Source organism: Falco cherrug, chromosome 14 (assembly GCF_023634085.1).
Source record: "Falco cherrug isolate bFalChe1 chromosome 14, bFalChe1.pri, whole genome shotgun sequence".
Lineage (NCBI taxonomy): Eukaryota > Metazoa > Chordata > Aves > Falconiformes > Falconidae > Falco > Falco cherrug.
In genome coordinates this window covers 23273221-23295260 of record NC_073710.1, presented here as the reverse complement: position 1 = coordinate 23295260, position 22040 = coordinate 23273221, and the positions used below count along the sequence as shown (strand labels likewise).

The 22040-nt window shown below is 45.4% G+C and overlaps 2 protein-coding genes across 3 annotated transcripts; both read right to left on the bottom strand.

Moving 5' to 3' along the window:
• Window positions 1-813: 813 nt before the first annotated feature.
• LOC102059154 (carbohydrate sulfotransferase 5) lies at window positions 814-17115 on the bottom strand. The gene is made up of 2 exons (XM_005432276.4): window positions 16979-17115; window positions 814-4452 (listed from the first exon to the last, which is right to left on the bottom strand). The coding sequence occupies exons 1-2, from the start codon at window positions 16987-16989 to the stop codon at window positions 3243-3245; spliced, it is 1221 nt and encodes a 406-aa protein (XP_005432333.3). The 5' UTR covers window positions 16990-17115; the 3' UTR covers window positions 814-3242.
• Window positions 16673-22009, bottom strand: TMEM231 (transmembrane protein 231). 2 transcript variants are annotated; one of them, XM_027802064.2, is made up of 7 exons: window positions 21598-21992; window positions 21357-21526; window positions 20266-20394; window positions 18745-18888; window positions 18382-18463; window positions 18143-18248; window positions 16673-17263 (listed from the first exon to the last, which is right to left on the bottom strand). In XM_027802064.2, the coding sequence occupies exons 1-7, from the start codon at window positions 21737-21739 to the stop codon at window positions 17074-17076; spliced, it is 963 nt and encodes a 320-aa protein (XP_027657865.2). In that variant the 5' UTR covers window positions 21740-21992; the 3' UTR covers window positions 16673-17073. The 2 variants fall into 2 exon arrangements, with proteins under 2 accessions (XP_027657865.2, XP_055582552.1); XM_055726577.1 differs by lacking the exon at window positions 20266-20394 and having other exon boundaries at window positions 21598-22009.
• Between the last annotated feature and the right edge of the window lie 31 nt (window positions 22010-22040).

Here is a 22040-nt window from a genome sequence, read left to right as displayed (position 1 = left end):
CATTTTTGGTTTAGTTTTTCCCTCTTGAGACGGCCAGTGGCCCCAGTGCCTGAGCATTATTCCTAAAGCACTATTCAGGGGAATAATTTGTGGGCATTCCTTTTCTTCCTTTGTTTCCTCTTCAAATCTTGACTCCTGTTGGCCCATTGGATTAGGAATTTTGCGGCAATTCCTATAGCCCTTAGCAACCAAAAAAGTGTCTTGCAGGGGTTCTGTCTCACATCTGACGCCCCCCTACGAATATTACACCCTTGGTTACCGATACCGATGTCTACTTTTACAGTGGCTTCCTATCGCCCTTAGTTACCGGTAAGAGTGTCCTGTACGGGGGTGAACCCTTCACCCACCCACATACCCTATAGGAGTCGAGATCCCACCCACAAATCCTATAGGAACCGCTTCGGTCCTTCACCGGCCAAGTCCCTCGCAGGAGTTTGGAACCGCAGTTAGAAGACCTCCACACTCACTTCGGAATTCAGATCCTGGCTCCGACCCTAGAGTCCGTTTCCAGAATTAGGTTCCGTCTCACTCACACTCTTACACACAAGTAACTGATACCCACCCAGCCGAACGGCTTCCCTTATACTCACGACTCCGTTGTCTTCATTCGGATCTTCGTGCGCCAGAATTATGGGTCCTTTATACTGCAGTTTTTCCCTAGGAGCTCCAATCCTTTTTGGTTATTGTTTCTCTTTAGTTCATTGATCTCCAGAGACTGACCTAGACTGCTACTCTCAAGCCACAATCTGTGGGGCGCCCCTCGAGAAGTCACAGTCCAGGAAAGCACAGCGAGATCACGTCAGGGTCACAAAATTGTTATAAACGATAACAATTAAAACAATTTTATTTTGGGTTCAATCAATTTAGGTTGAGGAACAATAAGCAAAAACAGCGCTGGGTGCGTGGAGAACTCAATTAGTTCCACCACACGCACACCTGAGTCCTAAAAGCAGCGTCTTTTATGCCCGGATCTTGACCAATCCCTTCTCGCCGGGTGTTCGTCCTGCCCTTTCCCCATTGGGTCGTTAGGAGGAGAAGGTGTACCCTACTGGCTCTCCTTTGGCGTGCTTTTTCAAATCTCAAGGTCTTTGTCTCCTTCGGAGGGTCTTCTCTGGCGTGGTTTTGCTTTCCTTATCTCCTTTTGGTGAGCTTTTCCAAGCAGTGATTGCCTCAGGGGAACGGGAAGCCATCACATTGTCTTAAAGGAGAACCACACGTGCCCACTCACCACAACTGTGATACAGGTCCCAGATTTACACAGGGTACAACAATTACACTTATCACAGTACATTCTATTTTTGACATGAATCGTGACTGCGTTTGGCCCAGCCCCTGCCTCCTCAGGCAGGGCCACCCACAGCCAGCTGCCCAGGACCGTGTCCAGATGGCTTTTGAATATTGCCAGGGTGGCAGACCCCACAACCTCTCTGTGCGTTCCATGCCAGTGCCCCGTCACCTGCACAGTGAAGTGCTTCCTGACGCTCAGAGGGAACCCCAGGTGCTTCAGCTTATGCCCATCGCCTCTTGCTCTGTCACTGGGCACCACTGAAAACAGCCTGGCTCCATCTCCTTCACACCCTCCCTTCAAGTATTTATATTCATTGGTAAAATATTCACCACCACCACCCCCCCAGCCACCGAGCTGCCTTCTCTCCAGGCTGAATAGTCCCAGCTCTCCCAGGCTTTTCTCATGTGAGAGATGCTCCAGTCCCTTTGTCACCTCAGGGGCCCTTCCCTGGACTTTCTCAGGTGTGTCCATGCCTCTCTTGCACTGGGGAGCCCAAAAGGTGTCCTGTGCTACAGACAACCCATATACCATACAGACAGCCCATATACCCGTCCCACCTGAAAATTCCACATTCCCTGACACAGGGAATGTGAGGAAGCCTCAGATAACCTGAGTAAGCAAATGACCCCCAAAGAACTGAGGAATGCACCAGAGATGCCAGCACAACCTCAGAATGCCTGGAAAAGCCACCAAGACAAAAAAATAAGGCTCCACAGGCCCCACGATAGCTCTTGGAACACTTAGGAAAATCCCAAGAAGCAAGAGATGTGGCCCTAGAGAACCCCCACAAGGAGACACAGCTCCCAGCATCTAGGGTGCTAGGATCTCCTACAGCAGATCACAGTAGCAGCACTGATGAGCTTTGCTGCTCATCCTAAATGAGCAACAGCGTGACATTCTTCAATTTGCCCTAACAGGATTACCTGGTATCGATCAAACATGTACTGTCCATCCTGAGATGCACTGTATTAAAAATAAATGAATAAAACCAAACAAAAGCCCCATACACAAGTGTCTGTCTCTGCATTAAAGCTGTTTGGATTGATCACTTCCATACAGCAGCATAATCAATATGCACAATTCCAAGGCACCTCAAATTTCTCAGTGATCTTTATCAACAACAACTTGTAGTTCTGAAGAGAGAGAATAATGGGTACGAACTGCACTGCAAGAGCAAGTGCATGCCTACCTGTGTCACAGTGTTAGAACACACAGCTGGGGTGGCATTAACAAGCTACTTCCATAGCGATTCCACTCAAAGCTGCTTCACCTCTTTAGCTTTTTGCACTCCATACCAACATGGCATTCAAGTATCTGATTGCAAACTTTGCCGTTCCAGGGAAAGCACAAAGAAATCTATCCATAAATGAAGCTCCTGCTTAAGTCTTTTACAGCAGAACTGCTACAGTTGCCCCAACTCATTGGAGAGCTTTTATGTTAAAATTTAAAATGTCAAGAGAAGCCTAAAAAAATACACAATTGCACAGCTTTAAAGCAAAAGAGGAAAGTCAAGTGATTCCGGAGGAAAATAAAGAAATTTAGTTTCTACTTTGTTCCATTTATACAAATTAGGAACTAGGCTTCTTAAATATTTAGAACATGAAAACAGAAGTGAACTATCATCAATGAACAAAGACATCTTTGACAATCTTTTAATAGAAAGTACTTAAATTGTATTTTTTAAACAATGCTGAGATCAGCCCAGCTCAGCTGTAAATTTGCAATCTGCCAAGTATCTTGCGGCATTTCCCACATGCTTTTGTTTGTTTTTTGCAGTGTAAGAAACTCAGGGAAAAAAAAACCTCCCTTCATTACGGAAAAACAGCAGACAGGAAGATGCTTAAGCCTCATCAGCCAATGATTTTCGAATTAGCTATATGCTGCACAGTAGACAAATACTCAACCACCCACAGCCCACCCCATCCCCATCCCAAGATCTCTCAAAAATAATGTCTCAGTGCTTTGGATTAAATGATGACCAACTGAATTGATTCTGTCGTCTTGGCAACACTAAATCCAATGACAGATCTCTTTGTTCTTTTTCTGAATCCACCAGCTGATAGCCAAGCATATTTATAGCCCCTTTGCAAACTTCCTGTATTTTCTTAATTTTCTGGAAGGAAAGAACATTTCTCCAGGCCTGTGAAACACTAACTGCATCTCGAGATGTGATTTTGAAGGCTTCTTTTTTCTTCCCTGGCCCCTGTCCATGTGTGATATTATAAATCCAGCTTTTGAGCATGGGGGTCAAACTAAGATCTGCAAATTTATACATCTCTGAGATTTCTGATAATGGATCTCTTACCAGATCTTCAAAACGGATCATTAAATAGCGATCTTTAAGGAAATTGGGTGGTTTTAGAGTAGCCGTTTCATAAATCTGCACATGACTTCTACAAATCTCTTGCATTACTTTGTATTTGCTGTCTTCCACTTTAGTGCCATTGGTACTCAAAACAATTCCATTGTCACGGGCTAATGCCTTAACTGATTGTTCCCGTGACTTGACAACTGCTCTGGGGTCACGGACCAAGTGAATGATTTTGAGGTTCAGGGACGGATCAGTGAGAAGCGGGTAGAGGACCTTCAGGTCAAAGAACCGAACCTCCTTGATGACAACATGGCTGTAAGTTTTACAGGCTTCCTCCACCTTGCTGAACGGGTACCGTCCACAAAGAGTCTTGCAGGCCACTTCACTGGTTATGTCAGTACGCTGAAAGGAGTCACAAGCAGGAGCTGAACACAGAGCCCGACTTGCTGCCCACTGAAAGAGATCAGATAAGTTCCTCTTCCAAGGCATGTAAGCATCAAACACAGACATGTCGCACAGAAAGACCGACCTGACCAGGTCCCGCACTGCCATGTGCAAGACCTTGGCACTGTTCTGGTACATCGTAACCCACACGTGCCACGCGGGCTCCATCAGGTAGAAGACGCTGGGGTGCTGACTGAAAAGTTGACCAACAAAAGAAGATCCCGACCGCCAGGAGGAAAGAATGAGGATGTGGGCTTGAGATGGTTTCTCCTCAGACTGAGGCATGAAACTACTGTACCGGGCATACATGAAGAGTAAGAATCCAGTCTGAACTGTAACAAGAAGTATAACAACTGTGCTAGGAATCCGAATCCTCGCCATTCTCACCAACGAAAAGCAGTAACAACAGCTGAAAAAGAGAAGGAAAATGTTGGTGAACCACTGGTCCTGAGGCACAATAACACTTACACAATAGAAATTCTTGCATTCATAAAACCTTTCTTTAAATACACACGTATGTATTTGGCACTATTTGCTTCCTTAATCAGCAGCACTGGGAGATGATAATCTGCAGGTGACAGGTGTCGGAAACTGAAACAAAGTAATGCATGACAGCAAGATCACAGCAGAAATAATTTGGAGCAAATGTCTGATGCTGAAGGAAACCTTGGGTTGTTGCAGTTCAACTGCTGGGGGGGAGAATCTACAAAATACACAAAGCCTGCAACTTGAATTCTCGTAAATATTGCTGAGCAAAATAAAAACCCTTTCTGAATTGCTCCACTGTATTTCCATTTCAGTCTAACATTACAAGAGCTTCTTTCTATCCCTTAAAAGGAGCAGACAGGAACATCATTCACTGTGGCTGATGACATAAAAATCATCATCTTACCTAAACTTCTTAGTGAGCGCTATACACTGTGGTAACAGCAGGGTGCTACACTGCCTGATGCATCTGCACAACCCTCTGTTTTCCAAAATGCAGGAGATGGGTGAAAACTCGCAACCTGAAACCTCATCTGGCCACAGATGTTAACATAGAAAAGCAGCTGATGTGTGTCTTTGAACTGGAGCGCATATACTCCATGACTGAATACCCTGGAGTTTGCATTTAAGGCATTACCCATTTGTGACTTAGAATTTGTCTGCGTGTAACTCCTGGAAAAGTTTAGGCATGTCAGCCCCCAGCAGACTTCTGTTTTACTTTGAAATCAAAGTTCCAACGACATGCCGTCCTCACAACTTTCTACTAGAGGTTTTTGGCACCTGACCTTTTGTGCTCTCACTTGTGCAGATGCCACTTGTAAGCAAGCAGTCAGTAGATGCTAGCAGGCACAGTATTAAGAAAACAAGAATCCTTGCATATGCAGAATCATCTCAAGAGTTTTACATATAAATATTTGCTATCTAGCTGCATTTACACTTTTTTTCCCCTTGTTACTGTGAAAGGTACATGTATCAACAGACTCTGGACTCTTGAAAGTAAACCATGCTGACTAGTGGATACAGATACACACTCATATGACAGAATAAATGCATTAAATTCTTAATGCTAGCCTAATGAATCACAAAAAAAGACTATAATTAGTAATAAAATTTAAAATAAATTATCAAATGAAAGAAACTAGAAATTGGCAGTTTCAGCCTCTTCCACTGACTAAATGTCTCTTCCAATATATAGAAATGCATTCTATCTTAAATGAACACAATTTTGCTACTAAACTTCTGTTTGTAAGTCAAGAAAAACAGCCGGACTATGAGCTGAGTAGGGAAAAGGAGTCAATAAAAGCATCTGCCTTCAGTATCATACAGTATCTTGTAAGGAGAGTAAGGCACATGAGTAAGGTGCTAACTTGCTTGTGGAAATTTTTATCCCAAAGCACCATCTTTTGCTTGTCAGATACAGAATCACAGAATCATTTAGGTTGGGAAAGACCTTTCCAGATTATAGAGTCCAGCCATAGAGCTAACACTGCCCAGTCCACCATTAAACCACATCCCCAGGTGCCACATCTACATGCCTTGTAAATACTCCCAGGGGTGGAGGAAAACAAAAGATGTTATTCTCTACTTCCCATAAGTAGGCGATGTCTGGCCACTTCCCAGGAAGCAGGGATTCAGTACACATAGCAGTTGCTCCAGAAGACAAATGTCATAAATAATGAATGCCCCCCCTTCTTCCTCTTTTCTCTTAGCTTTTATATCTGAGTAGACGTCATATGATATGAAAAATCCCACTGGTCACTCCTGGTCAGCTGTCCTGCCTATGTCCCCTCCCAAGATCTTGCCCACCCCCAGCCTACTGGTGGGTGGGAGAATGTTGGGAGAGACAGCCTGGATGCTGTGCTGCTCAGCAGTTGTCAAAACACAGGTGTGTTTGCACCACCTTTCTAGCTATCAAGACAAGCACAGCACTATGAGGGTGCTGTGGGGCTCGGCCAGACACAATACACCAACCTAAGCCCCCTCCGGCGCAACTGAGACCACTTCCTCTTGGCCCATCTCTTGTTACTCTTGGGAGAAGAGACTGACCCCCACCTCGCTACAACCTCCTGTAAAGTAGCTGTAGGAAGTGATAAGGTGTCGGCTGAGCCTCCTTTTCTCCAGCCTAACCAACCCCAGTGCACTCAAGACACTCCCCACAGGACTTGCCCTCTAGAGTCTTCAGCAGCTTTATTGCTCTTCTCTGGATGCACAGTTCTGTATACCCTTTACAGCCACTCTATTTGATACCCACACAACTAAAAATGCCTTTTTACTGTTTTATTATGTCCCCTACTTCATTGTACAATCTGTTTCTGTAGCTCAGCAGCAGCATTTATTTATCTCTAGAACTATGGTTATCACTGAGTTTTAAGTGGTTGTGCTGCCCACGGAGGCAAGGCCCTTTTCTCCAGTGGTTCCACACTCTCATCAGCTCTGCACAAATATCTGTGCCGTGTGACTGCACTAGGACCTCCTAGGATGAATCCCATGGCTCCCTAAGCCTCTCTTGCATAGTCCCCATGCGTATCAGATGCTCTGCCTAGCATTTCAGTCTGCAAGCCTGGAAGAAAGCTACCCGCTTGTTTTTCTTCCCCTAGCTCTGCAGCGCTGAAACAAGTCAGCATGGCACAGACCATCACCAGGGCTGGAAGAAGGTTGGGAACAAAAAAGCGCAGAAGGGAAAGAAAGCAGGGAAGACCCAGACCACTGTTGCCAACAGAACACAGCTTGAGCGTTGCACACAGGTCTTCATATTAATCAGCATTATACTTTTTGACCTACTGCGTAACCCTATTACAAAATCATTTACAGGGATTTCTCTGGTGGAGTCATACTATACCTCCCCTGTGATCACTCTCTCAAGCCTCCTGGGTCCCTAGGTGCATTACAGAAGTACCTAGCTACCTGCCAAGCTTACAAACAAACAGCAAAAGGAATAAACCCACACAACTTCTGTGAAACAAACCCCACCACCACCTTTCTCCTCAAGCTGCTAAAATTATCTTCTCATTTCAAAATAGTGATTAAAGGACCCTGGCTCCCCAGTCCATCTCACAGACCAACTGAGGTTGGCAGACACCGTGTGTATGTCACCTGGTCCAGCCCCCCCCTGCTCGGGCAGGGCCACCCACAGCGCTGCCCAGGATGGTCTCCAGACCGCTTTTGAGCATCTCCAAGGTGGGAGACCCCATAACCTCTCAGGGCAACCTCTGCCAGTGCCCCGTCACCTGCACAGTAAGGAATTGTTTCCTGACGTTCAGAGGGAACCCCCAGTGTTTCAGTTTGTGCTGTGCCCATCACCTCTTGTCCTCTCACTGGGCACCACTGAGAACAGCCTGGCTCCACTTTCTTTGCACCCTCCCTTCAGGTACGTAGAAACATTGATGCAATCCCCCAGTATCAGCCGCTCCTCCCTGTCTCCTGTCATCAGCAAACTAACAGAGCGGACACTCCTCCCCACCATCAGTGGGTTAATGAAGATGTTGACCAGGGCTGGATCCTGTGCCTACCCCTGGGAAGAGTTACCACCGGCCTTCCTAGACTCCGTTCTGCTGCTGGCCACCCTGCCAAACTGGCTTTCAGCCCCTTTTCAATCCACCTCACTGTCTGCTCATCCAGCCCATACTTCACCAGCTTCTCTGTGCAGTTAACTTTTACTGTTTTCACTTCAAGATGCCTTTTTTTTTTCTTTCTAAATAGCAATATGGGACAGAAAAATATACATACATAGGTATATTTCCATATTCCTATCTGAGAGGACAGTAACCAAATAACAACTGTAACAGAGTGCTGATAGATAACCTTGTTTTTCAGGGCCAGGTTCATAAGTGACTTCAAAGCCACAGCAAGAGCATACATTTTTACAAGACCCACATGCCAAAATACTCACTGAAATCCCTACTAATATATCCTGGCAGAGAAGCGTGGAAAAAGTAGCCCAGTCTCCCCTTTCTGCTCTGGCAATGCTGTCTGGACAGCAAACAAATATGCTGCCAATTTTGGGCAGTGGGATGGGGAAAAGGGGGTCTCTGCGGACCAAATACACTGCAAGTTGGCTTTTGTATTGTGCCGCACAATCAGTATGAAAGCTGTACTTTAAACAGAACTGACTGAAGTGACTACTACTCCTCAGCTGGAAGAGAGACTCCCTGGACAGGGAAATAACTGGCGTGAAGACAGCAATTGCAAAAACACCCTCTCATGACCAATCAAAACAGGAAAACTGGGAGATTGCAATTAAATAATCACTCATGACAAAACTTTTTTGTACACTGCATCATAAAAATATGAAACTGCCTCAAAATGCTGTGGCAGCAAGAGTTCAACAAAGCATTACATAAATTGTAAGTAATTAATGCAAGAAGAGCCTCTCAAGGACTAAAAAGATGAGGCCACAACCAGTGGCTTAGAAATTCCCTAAACTCTAGATGGCCCAAGGTACCTCCCTGCAGCTGGGAAGCATACTAAGAGAGACCACCTTTCCTGTATTACGTAGGTTTTTCCCTAGCAATCCAGTACTTGCTACTGTCACGCATAACAGCAGATAAATAAACCTTTGGTTTAATTCAGCATGGCCATTCTTCATAGGTAAAGTCTGTCTTGTTCAAATAACTGAATTTTTGCATACTATGTCACCAGAAGCATTTACGAGTTTCCCTGTCCTGTGAGGGACACTTTGCCAAACAGAAGTGATGAAAGAATCTAAGTCGGAGTGGAAGAGCAGTTGCATTTTCTAGTTTTCAAGGAGTTTTCTTGAAACAGATTCTATGCCTGAAAGCCAGCCAGACGTAACTACCTCAAATCTTTTTGTTGTCTGCAAAACGTTAGCCATTTTCTGCACTGACTGCATTCTGTTGCTCCTCATAGTTTGACCCATCACATAGTTTAACCCATTACACAGCTTTTAGAGACCTAATGATGCTTTTTAAAGAAACAATATTTCTACTTTAGCTACACAGAACTGCTGTTCCCCTCTACTCAAAATCACTCTGCAGAAATGAAGACACACCAACTGTTCTAACTTTTACTGGCAAAGGGTGGGGGAATGAGGAATACGACCATGTACACATCAAACCAAAAGACGGGGGTTTAAAATTCACAGCTGCCCTGACTGCCTCTTGAACCTATCCTCACTCTGATTCTAACCCAAGTACTGTTGCAGACAATACTGGGCTAATGAAAAACCAGCTACCATGAGTATTAGTCCATAATTTGTGTCTGAACTAGTCTGCCCACCGTAAGCACTACAAAAAACATGTAAAAAGACTGCAGGTAAAGTATTTCCCTACTCTTCAATATGATATAAATGGCAAGAAAAAGTGCGGTATCAAAGTAAAACACTAACTAGACACCCATTTTCAGTATTTAAGATTCGACTTCTACCCTTCTAGGAAAGCTGGGATGTTTCTAAGGAACATACGCACACAGACGCCACAAAGAAATGAATAATTACACACCAAAATGCAGCATCTGTAAGAGTATTTTCTGAGGCAGATTCCAGTGCATGAGGCCAAATATATAGCCAGTCCACTGGATTCTCTCTGTAAACAGTATCTTTTATTTCTGCATTTCTCACATTGGGCACGTGTAATTCTGCAGTTAAGGTGCTTTCAGACAGGGTTAAACTTACACCCCTTTAACGTTCAGCTTGACAGCCCACCCAAGCTCCTTCATGATTTCTGACAAATGTTAGCTGAGGCGGAAAGCAGCTCTTGAATATGCTGAAGAATCAGCTTCTCGTAAAGCTGCTGAATATACGTACACACATACACACACACATATATCTCTATGTTTGTACATCTACTGAATAGATTACATGGTATCGTTGCCTTACTGTTGGACTTGATGATCTTAAAGGTCTTTTCTAACCTAAACGGTTCTACGATTCTAACCGTGACAGACGGGACCTTGCGATACAGGCTGCTCCCACCCATGCTCTCCTTACTCCGCTCATTGCAGGACTCACCAGACGGTGCTGTCCAGCGAGCTCGCTCGCTCAGCACAGCAAGGCAATGTGCCAAAACTCCCCTGGTTACTAGGTGAAACACTAGCCCGTGACTTGCTTTGCGTTACCTCGCCTCAGTCGCCAGTCTGTTGCAGCACTTGGCAGCATCACAGTACATGCTTTTGTACATAACGAATACTGCTAAGCAGAAATTATTTTAATAATAGTTATTACAATGTTGTTCCTCTTCTGTGATAGTACTATCACTCCTTTTGTGATGCTATTTCTTCAAGGAGAGCTCTGGCAAACAGAATAATCAAAAGTCTAATTCTAACAAATTCTTGAGGCAGAATCGTCTCTCCACAAGCCAATGCAAACTGTTCAAAATGTGATCTGAAAAGCATCTGCACATATGGTTTAGCTGACAGTCCCGACTCAAGCTCCATCCCTGGGCTCATCCGCTAACGGCTACTAATGAAAACAAGATCCTGGACTAGATGCACCCTTGGTCTGTCCCAGAATAACTATCCTTAACATACGGTGCAAAGGAAATGAACTACACAAACTAGCCAACAGAGCAGATTTTCTTCATCACTTAAACTGGCTCTGATAAAATGCTGAGCTGCAGCACCACTGGCCTCTGCCACTGCTTGCCAGGAGATTAGGTACGTTACAGAAAGCTATCCAGCCTTTCCAGGCGGGGTAAAAATATAGCGAGCAGCAGTATGGATCCCAGAAAGCTTGTTTTCTAAACAGAGCACTTTTCATACCCAGAACAGTAGAAAAGAACGGAGGAGGAAAGAAATTAATTGTGCAATGGATGGTGATTTAGCTCTTGTATTCAGGGAGTTTTGTTTGTCAAGACAAGTAACATTGGAATCAAGTAATTGGATCTTTTCAGGTCAGCACGGAAAGGAACACAATTGCTTAGTGAACTTTCAGTACAGAATTCAACCTGAAGAGACATAGTAAATCAACAAAAATTAATTTTATAGCTAAATTTTTTTTTAAAAAAAGACACTGTTATTACACTGTGGGTTTTTCCCCCTGCCATACTGCAAAGACTGTAGAAAGACAGAAAGAGAGTGCCTCACATTAGAGCTGCAAAGAAACATGGGCTCTGTCTGAGCTTGGGAATGGGATGAGATTTGGGCTGGGATGAAAGACTCCCTCAGAACAAACAGGTCTGCATCTGTTGTGGGAAGGCTGAAAAATCTGGCTGGAATAAAGCAAAACAACCAAGAGAAGAATTACAAGCACCTGCTCCCCTAAAATGACTTCTGAGCAACTGTATCTTCACTGTCTTCATCAGTATTCCCCTGCCAATTTACGCCTGAGAAAATGTCCAGCACACTTTCATTTAAAACCAGACTCTTTATAGATTACACAGAAAATATTTCAACTTCCACATAATGCAAAAATACACTTTTATTTCCCAGATTGTCTTCCACTAAAAAATGAATACCTAATGGTATATTATGTGCTCAACCTTTTGCTAGCCAAAAACGATTTTGACCTGTATGCTTGTATTACACCAAATGTTGACTTTCGGAGCAATCACATGAGCCGAATCTGTCACCAAAACACCTCAGTACTGACTGTGAAAAGAATAATGGTAAATATAATGCATTTTATAGAATTAACAGGAAAATGTTTGTGCATGGCGTGATAAACAGAGCAGAGATTGCCTGAAGGTCTACTGTACCTCATGGAGAAGTTTACTCACTACATACTTCACCTGTAAGACCAATGCAACCACCATCAGAACAGCTAATAGAATTTCATATTAGCTGTTAGAAACGTCCTGTATAATGCTCTGTGACATTATAAACGCAGTTTGCTGCTCAAAAAAGTGAAATACAGGAATGTGACAAAGCTGGTCCAAGAAAAATGCACAACATCACTAAGTGATCCTTGCTATAAATCACCCAGCCGACAAAATGTCACTTTCCAGTGTTCTTCCACAGCTGGAAATGACACATCTTCACAAGGCAAAAGCTTACTGGATCACCAACAACATGCAGATTAGTCTTCGAACAGGGAAAGAAAAAAAAGTTTAGAGGGTACTTTCTATAACTACTAGTACTTCAAAAACAGGTAAAAGTCTTTTCAATAGCAGGTTGTTGAAAGACTCAATAAATGTTTGATTTTTTTCATACAACAGTGAAACTGCAAAAGAAATAATAGAAGTACAGCTGTAATCAGACATTTTGAATTCTAATATGAAATTCTATTAGCATTTCAGCTGACACTGTTGATTTAGCTTTTCGAAATGCACTTCCTTTTACAACGTAGTGGAAAATCACATCGGAAAAGTCTCTTCCAGGTAACCATCAGGCTTAAATACTTTATAGTACAATAAAGTCTACCACAGATTTCATGATACAACCATAAAAGTTCTTTAAAAAAAAAAAAGGTACCGGGCTTTTCTTTATTTTCCCCCTTCATATTGTGTGGAATTAGATAAAGTTGTCCAGCCTGAACACACGGCAGTGTCGAAGCAGAGCCCTACGCACCCATTTCTCCCTGCAATGCAGCTGAAGCTCACAAAGCGTTTTCAGCTTCCACAGTTACCGGTGTTGAAGACACAACGTCTGCTCGGTTGCAATTTTGGTTCGGAATTTTTTTATCTTTTTAAGGATGGCAAAACTGGGGCGAGAGAGGCCCCCGCAGCGCCGGAACGCCGGTCACTTATTTGGGACTTTGCCTGCACGGGTGCGACAGTGTCCTCGGCGTCAGCCAGCCGCGGGGGGGCTGCGGCGGCCCCTGCGCTACGGAGTAACGAGTTTCTTCGGTGCGGCAGGGCCTTTCCACCTGGAGACAGAGGCGGGACACAACAGAAAAACGGGAAGAATTTCCCGGCGTGACGGGAAAGGGTCTCTAAAGCGCCTGATTTCACCACCTAACACCAAAAGCCATCGTAACCCGAATCAGCCATGTTCCCGGGGACGGGATGGGGGGGCGGGGAGCGGCGGAGAGGACAGACGAAAAAAGGCCGATTTCCAACGGCTTCACCTCTGTCAACAGGCGGCTGCAGCCCCAGCAACGCCGGCGGGGGGGCTGCGCGCATCGGGCCGCGTCCCCGGCGCTACCGCGGCCTCCCAGCGCAGGCGGAGGGGGGGGGGGGGGGGGGGCGAGGGGCTGAAAGGACCCCCGCACGACAGGGCGAGTGCTCCTGCACGCCGCTGTCAGCCGCCGAGAAGCGGCGTCTGCCACCGCCCCGCTCCGCCGGCCGAGACGAGCCCCGCGGGACCCGCCGCCCGCCCGTACCTTCCCGCCGCCTGCCAGCGCCGCCGCGGGTCCCAGCTGCCTCTGGAGACAATGAGCCGCTTTCAGACGTGGCCGAGGCGCCGGGAGGAGCCCGGGAAGGGCCGATCCGCCCCGCACCCGGAGCATCCCCGCGCAAAGGCGCAGCACCGCCCCGCGCGGGCGCCGTCCGGTCCCTGCGCTCCCGGCAGCCTCACCGGAGCCGCCCCGCGCGCCCCGGCTACCCGGCCCCGCCGCCCCGGCCCGGGGAGCGGGAGGGCGCTGCCCCCCAGCAGCGAGCGCGGGGGCGGCTCCTGCCACCCCAGCACCACCCCGCAAAGGCGCCCCGAGCGCGGCGCCGACCCGGCCGCGTCCCCGCTCGCACCCAGGCGCCGGACGGGGCCAGCCGTGCCCCCTCTTACAGAGCCACCGCCAGAAACGCGGTAGTCCGAATGGGCTCCCGCGCCCCTCCTCAGCGAACGCACGTGGATCCCCACCGGCACGTGTGTGCACCAAGACCCGGGTGGCAGCACCGCGGTGGACCGCAGCAGTATTTTCGTCCACTTTCTGTTGCTTGGCAAGGTAAAGGGGGAGCCACCACAACCAGCCACCCAAGAAAGACTCCGCCCCTTCCTAGAACTCCTCTAAAGCCAGCTGCTGTGGAGTCTCAGATGAATTTTTTTCCTTAACCTCTAGTTTATTGCCACGGCCACAAAAATCTTACCTACCTCTTTTCTATTGCTTTTACTTACAGAAGTAGAAAGCCTCTCCAAGCCTAATAAGAGTCAGAGCTATGAACCAAGAACTATGGTCAGTATATAAAAGCAGCCCTGGAAGTCACCACGGCAGAGGTATTGGAGACAGGGGTTGGGGTTGTTGGGTTTTTTACCCCTGCTGTAGTCACATCTGCCTTTGCAGCTCTTTTTACGCTGCATTCACCTATTAGTCCCAGTCATGAAACACGCCTTCAGGTCATCATCCTAAACAGCTACATACCACCTCCAAGCAATTAACTTTTTTTACATCCTCCTTTTAACTTAAATAGTTCTCCTCTTTAATTACTGTAGAGGATTTTCCCCCACCCTTCTCCTTCTAAAGCAAAATAGAACATAAGGATATTTTTCTCTGTATTTCCTGAACCAGACCAGTTCACCATTTCTTATCTCACATGCATTCACTGAACTGTTGCTCTGAGCAGCATCATTTGTCATAACTTGATGTGGAAGGATACAATAGGAGAGAAAAGTGAGACAGGGAATAATGGAGCCCCTGGTATTACTGTTGTTTTCTGGCATTAGTCTCTTCCATGTTCCAGTTGCTACCTTAAACAGGCTTCTGTTCAGCTTGGAGGCATATTACACATTCCATTTTTTGTGGGAGTACAATGGCTCAAACCCTTAACATGGGGTTCTGCAGTCTCGAGATTTCTATCCCTTGATTATGGCCACCCTAATGCTGATGCAGACACATAGCAAGTTCATTCAGGTAACTCACTTCTCTAAAAAAGTGAGTATATTTGGTAAAGATTATCTTCACCATATTGAACTCTCTGGATTAGCTCACGCAGTCACACAAGCCCTGTCACCATTGCAAGGAAGAAGAGCTGGGACTACAGCAGACCAAATATACATCAGCTTGAGGTATCAGGTAAACAAGCTCACAGGCCCCTTTGTTCACCTGTGCAGTGCCTAGAAATGCTAAAAAGCTGTAGACAGTTGCTTTGAGACTGTGCACTCTGATACAAAGCCAATTATCAGTAGTCCTAGGCTGTCAGGTACAGACTTCAAAGATCAAACAACAAACTACAGATTTCAAACCAAAAAACATATATATATGTATATACAGCAAAGTTTCACAAGCACAAAAGTGTGTTGAATAACCAAAACACAGCTCACTGCACTGATGTTTCACTTGCATTGAAAAGTAGGCTGGAGTCCATCCAGCATGTAAAACTTGGAAAAAATGCAAGCTGCAAGACTACAAAGTTTAAAAAAAGCTTAAAAGGAAATTCAAAAAGAAGCTGGCCATTTTGAGGAGAAAAGAAAAAGGAACAGGCAGGTCACCAAACTGCCAGAATGCTGAATTCCAGAGGGCAATAGCCAAAAGGTGGGGGGTACTGCTGTACAGGTTGCTGTTTCACATTTCATAGCTGCACCATGTCTTAATAGTTCAAGAGAACCAAAGACCCTCAGAATTTTGTTAACTAGCATCTAGAATTGTTTTAGACTCTCTCCTGCCATAACAGTGCTTTGCCAGAATTAAATATTAACTACGAAACTGAAAACGTAATGGAAATGATGTTGCTTTCCCTTTTAAGCTTGTCTGGCATAAGAAGTAAGCCCAGAAATAGAGAATACAATTAAATAACCTGCCCTACCCCCCCCCCCACCCCCCTCCATCAAGGACAAGGGATACAGTCTTTCAGTGCTCACCAGGTAATTATAACTGATTTCATTTTTATCTGTTCAAAGTTATCATCTAACTTCTGAAAGCAATTATTCACTTGCTTTGAAACTCTGAAGCTTCTCTGGTAGTTTTTGTGTTAAGTTTTCTTTAAATAAACACCAGGCTTCTTTGTTTTATTATTCCCAATTCACAATTAATGGTCTAGTGCCACAGTAATAATGCCAACAGTATTTTGCAAATAATACTTATGTATTTGCAAACTATTATTTTATATTATAATTGTATATCATTATAAACGTATGTATTTGACATGCATTTATTTAGGCACATGTTGCAATTATGCAAACCTTGCAGACACTATCACCCACAACCCAGTTTCTCACATCAACCTTGAATTTATCATCATTCAACTTAGTAACTAAATCAGTGAGCACATATAGCCACAGTTACAGACGTGTGGCTCTACCCTTAACTCATCTATACATTTTTTCACATTTCTTCTATTTTTTCCTTTCATAGTGCACATAAATGCTTGTACAAATAGCTCTTGACAGAACTCTTAATTCAGCAGTGAATTAATTCACAAGGCATTAAAACTGGCTTATGTTGTTACTGTTAGCATATTATTTTCAGTCTTCAAGGTTTAGAAAAACTGAGATCATGCAAAAGCAGTTTCATTGCTTTCTACTGGTTTTTGAAGTGTGTTCCAGCTGAAAAAAAATGGCCAGGTTCTTCTTTAGCTGTCAAAAATACTAAAATTTTCAGTCACAAAGCAGTGTTCCCAGAGAAGTGGATGAACGAACATGTATGTTAAGAGGGAAGCATGAACAGAATGTACTTGAAAAATACTTACAAAGTTCTCATCTTCTGAAGTAAAAAACATATAGAGAATAAAAGCAGGGATCTATTTTTGAACTACATTTCTTTTAAGTGTTCTCAGGCATCTCCTCAGGACTGGTGCTGTTTGTAGGACAGTACTGGAGACACTGGCAGAACTGGTGATATTGGAGTTGTAGTTAACACCTGATTCTGGAACACAAACATTTTAATCCTACCAAACAACCAAAGAAAGATAAGGAGAATGCTGACATACTGGATCCAGGCAAATTTAATCACTTCCCAAAATCCTGGCTGATATTTAAAGAAAGTCAAGGAGCATTAACAAAGAAGCTTCTGATACTACCACTGCAACAACTAAACAAAGGAACTCAGAGGTGGAAAGGCACAAAACCTGTTAGACATCACTTTGTGTGGCAAATGCAAACCCTCTGAGCCATGGAAATCCTTAAAAGCCTTTTAGCGTAGTACGTTACAAAAGCTGAAGAGTCTGTCCTAGAAGACACTTAAACCAATTCTGTGGAAAGTGCCTATTTCATTCCTAACTCACCAGAAAATAGTTATTTGTAATACTCAGGCAGGTAAACAAACCTCATAAGAAGTGTGCTCCATAAAGATTACTTTAAACTCAGACTTGTTCTTGCCTGAGAAAATGAGTAAAGAACATAACAAACGAAGAATTATTTTGTAAAAAGAAAAATTTCAGGTCTGTTTGCACATGTAACAGATTACCCACATCCATTGCGGAGGTTATTATTTGGTGAGCGTATCTTACATACAGATTTCTAGTGATCTGCTTTAGGTCACAGAATACAGTATCATGCTTTGCTAGCGGCACCCATGACAGGCTGGGACAGCAGGCGCTGCAGCACCAAAGCAAGACTTACTAAGGATAGTCACTTGAATGGGTTAAGAACCTGCCTTAAAGGCCAGTTTAGCAAGACTACTAGGAACCTGTGTTGCTTTTCAACGAAAGGCAAAAAGTAGTTATGCAAGCAGAACCATCTGGAGGAATGAGCAAATAGGTATTCAGTTGACTCCAGAACTACAGCATTTGCTTAGCTAACAAATACAAAGTTTAGCAACAGGTCTAAAGAAAACAATTTTCATTTGGCCTGTACATGAAGGCCCAAATATGCAACCCTGTTATGTCACAGTTAATGCAGTTTTCAAAGGATATAAGATAACTTCCACTGGGTAATGAATAGTGGCGTTGATGATAAATGGTGTATCTGTCGCTCTCCCAGCCACCCAAACAGGGTTGGGATCTGAAAAGACTGTTGTCACTAAAATGAGGAAAGGAAACAGCCAAGTTAAGGGGCTTTTCAGTCTTAATACAGAGCTCAAATCCTCACAGAACAGCTGCCAATATGCTAACTTCTGCTCTCCTGTAATTCGCAACTACACATGCAGGCTTACCATTTCTATCCCAGTATGCTGCAACGATGTTTGTTAGATCATAGTCACTTGCAAAAGGACTTGTGCCATTCACCACAGACACCTGTTACAACAAGGAGATACTTACATTATTTGTCGACTCTTCGGGAAAGTAATTCTACAGAGTTTCTTGTGCAAAGTAACCACACCCTTTAAGCAACACACATGAACATCTTGGCAGAATAACCTTGTTCACCTTTCAGCCTAACAGGAAAACACCAGTTTCAAAGTTCTAGGGTCCACTCTGTGCAGAGCTACAAATAATTTGGGTGTCACCTACGGTACTAGGAAGATAAAGAGGAGGGAAATTGATGGGAAAAGAAAAAAAAAGAAAAGTTTCCTCACATTGTATCTGGTATCCAGTCCACAATGGTTAAGTAATTGCCTCTGGTTCAGTTTCAGGTCTCCATTCATACAGAGCTGGGACCCTGGCACAGGAGAAAAGAACTGAAGAAAAGCCATGCTCTGCATCACAAACGTTGACATTCTCTGAAACAGTTAACAGGAAAAACCCAGAATTAACAGAATTTAAGCGGGGGGAAGGGGGGACATGACATACTGTTCTACTTCTTTGTAACTACAGGTTTTCTGCATGCATTTCGGGGTTTTTTCTGGCTCCCAAGCTTCAGATCATCTCACTAGTCTAAACAAGAGAACACCAAATAAGAAATATTAATTACTTCTTTGAAAAAAAAGTTACCTACTTTAGTTGTTAGTTAACTTGTTTTATAAACCAAACAAAGTTCCACAGGAAATTCAGTGAAGTGCAACAGTCTGTATCTAGTGACAGAAAGATCTGACTTGCCATAACATGGGAAAAGTGGCAAGATGACTAAATGCATGGAGACACACTTAAAAATACTCAGCAGTCGGAGCCAGCTAAGGACTCCTGCTCTGCAATACAGACCAAACAAGGAAGCTCCTTAGCCCTTATCAGCCATGCAGTCTGAAGTTAAATTTTCACATTTACTGTAAAACAAAGGTGTTCCGAGTATCAGAACTCCCTGTGATACTAATCACTGACCTAATACTGCAGCACAAATTTAGGACTGTTGGGCCTTTACTATGGGCCTCACAGGTTTAAGAATGTTTTCTATACCACACAGCTATGCTTGCTAAGCTTGTCCATTCACAATCAGCAAAAGTCTCTTGGACAAACTAAGCCCAATCTCTCTAGTAAAACAACTTCTTGTCTATGTGGCTGCATCCAACACAGCTCTATACTATTGCTCCTTCATGGATTCCATGGATTCTTTGTGCACTAGTGTATTACTCGCTGCTTTAGGTATTAATTGCACTGCCACCTGAGATACAGTGACAGCAGAATTTTATTTTCTCGTCTCCCTGTAACACCTTCTTCCCCCTCCCAGTTACAAGATACAGAAGATTCTGGCAGATGATTACCACTGCTTCAAAAGCTGTTAAGTAAGCAAAATTTGTGGAGTTTTAGGCTGCTGTAACAGCCTGCCCCTCCACCTCAGAAAACTACCTGGTTATGTCAAGACACAGCAGTATGTAAGAATGCACACCCTTCTGCCTAGTCCCAAGATTCTCAGTTATTTCCCGACGCCACCCACACTGATATCCACTGTTGCACATCTCTGTCCTCTATGCTGCACTACAGCCCGAGAGAATAATACACCTTCAAAAAACCCTCAAAAACTAACTAAACCTATCAAAATATGCCATAGAACTAGACTAGGAATGATGCAGCACAGGAGGAGAATATTAAATACTTCCTAGTAAAATAAATCTTTTAGATAGGAATTTCATATGTGGAAAGGTTCTTTCACCTTTTGTGTAACCACTACTGGAATATTACACTAAGCCTGTATGTCAGAACAAATAAAATCTAAAAATGCTCACATAAAGCTGGTAGGAAAAGAGCAGAATCAGCTGAACGCCAACTACATGTTCTGTAGGTTGTAGCGGAAGTTCCAATTTAAAGTGCAACTGATCCATTTTGCCATCTTGATTTTTGTCTTCTTCTCTAGTCTAAAAGAATCAATAATTATTTTAATTTTTTTTACAGACAGGAACTTCTGTTAAGAAAGAAAAACAAAAAAGGTAAAACCCCAGGGGATCTCCACAACTGCAGCATACTCATACTAAGTTGCATAGTTAGGAAAGCAATAAAAACTCTTGACTTCACAGACAAGAAGCCTGCAATTTTGCCTCTTATATAATGTCCCGTATGCCCCTCAGGGAGGGAAAGCTCATCAGACTCTTCAAGGTCTGTTCTGCCCTATGCCACTTCTACCCACCTCCCCTGCATGCTACAAAGCATGCCTTAGTGCTGAGTCTTCTGTCACATCCCCTGCAAATGTGTGACTGACAGTTCGGCTTTTGCCTCTTGCTGCCCCAGCCTCTTAACGGCCTCTGTACAGCTCCTGGTTGTGAGCCAACGCTCCCTACGCTTCTGTGCCACAAATGTCCAGTATTTCAGCCATCTGCAAACATAACAGGACTCACAACAGAAGTAACAGAGAAATAACTGCCACTGTTGAACCTCAGAAGGAACAATGGCTGCAGGGCAGAGGCTCTGTGCTTTAGAAAGTACATACCTGCTTTCAAACCCGAGGGCTACCTAGCAACCCCTACAAACTTCAGATCATGGTAAGCCATAGGGCACAGAGGGAGGGCACAACTAATTTGAGAAAAGTAAATGGATGTGTTCATGCAAACTACCAGTGGCACTAGCGGTGGATCGGTTGTGTTTGGTTAATGGTTGGGCTTGCTGATCATAAGGGTCTTTTCCAACCTAAACACTGCGAGGGAGCAAAACTGGACCGGTTAAAAACCACTTGTCCCAGGCGATTTTTTTGCTGTGAGACGTGAGGCACGAAGCTGAAGGCAGCAACGCACGACAGGCTCGTAGGCGCCGCCAACTCCTGTCGCCCGGGCCCGCCGCCGCCCCCCAGCCCCCCCGTGCCCCCGCCGGGCCTGGGCATGCCTACCGCCAGCAGCGGGACCCGCAGCCGGTCCTCCTGCAACCTGTTGAACGCTGGGAACGTGCTCCACGCCAAGAAGCTGCCCGGGCCGGGCCCGAGGGTGGCCACGATGAGCATCTCGTACCGGAACCGAACGGTGGGCTGCTCCAGGTACGCGCTGTGCTTCAGCCACAGACCTGCGGGCACAGACAGCGTCAGGTCTCAGCGCCGCGCCGGGCCGAGCCGGGCGCGGTGGAGAAGCGCTCACCGTGGCTCCGGTAGGCCACTAGCAGCGGCGGCACGTAGGTGAGCACCGTGATGAGCAGCAGCGCCAGCGCCGCGGCGGAGCAGAGCCCGGCCCGGTAGCGCGTGTGCAGCGTGGGGTGCGAGAACAGCTCCACGCCAGCCATGGCACTCCCCGCCAGACGGACAGGGCGCCGGGTCTGTCAGCGCGTCACGGCGGAACGGGCGCGCCAGCCAATGAGCGGGCACGGCTGCCTGCCGGGACCGACTGCTGCCGTGGGGCGGGAGAGCGCCTGGGAAGGGCCACGGGAGGGAGACGGGGTCGCCGGCCGCGGCGGCGGAGCCCAGGGCGCAGCCTCGGGCGCCCCGGGAGAGGCCGGCGCGGAGCCCAGCCCCCGCCCGGTGGCTGCCCGCCCGCCCGCCCGGCGGCTACCGCGGCCCCGCCCCTCGACCCCCGGCCGGAAGCGG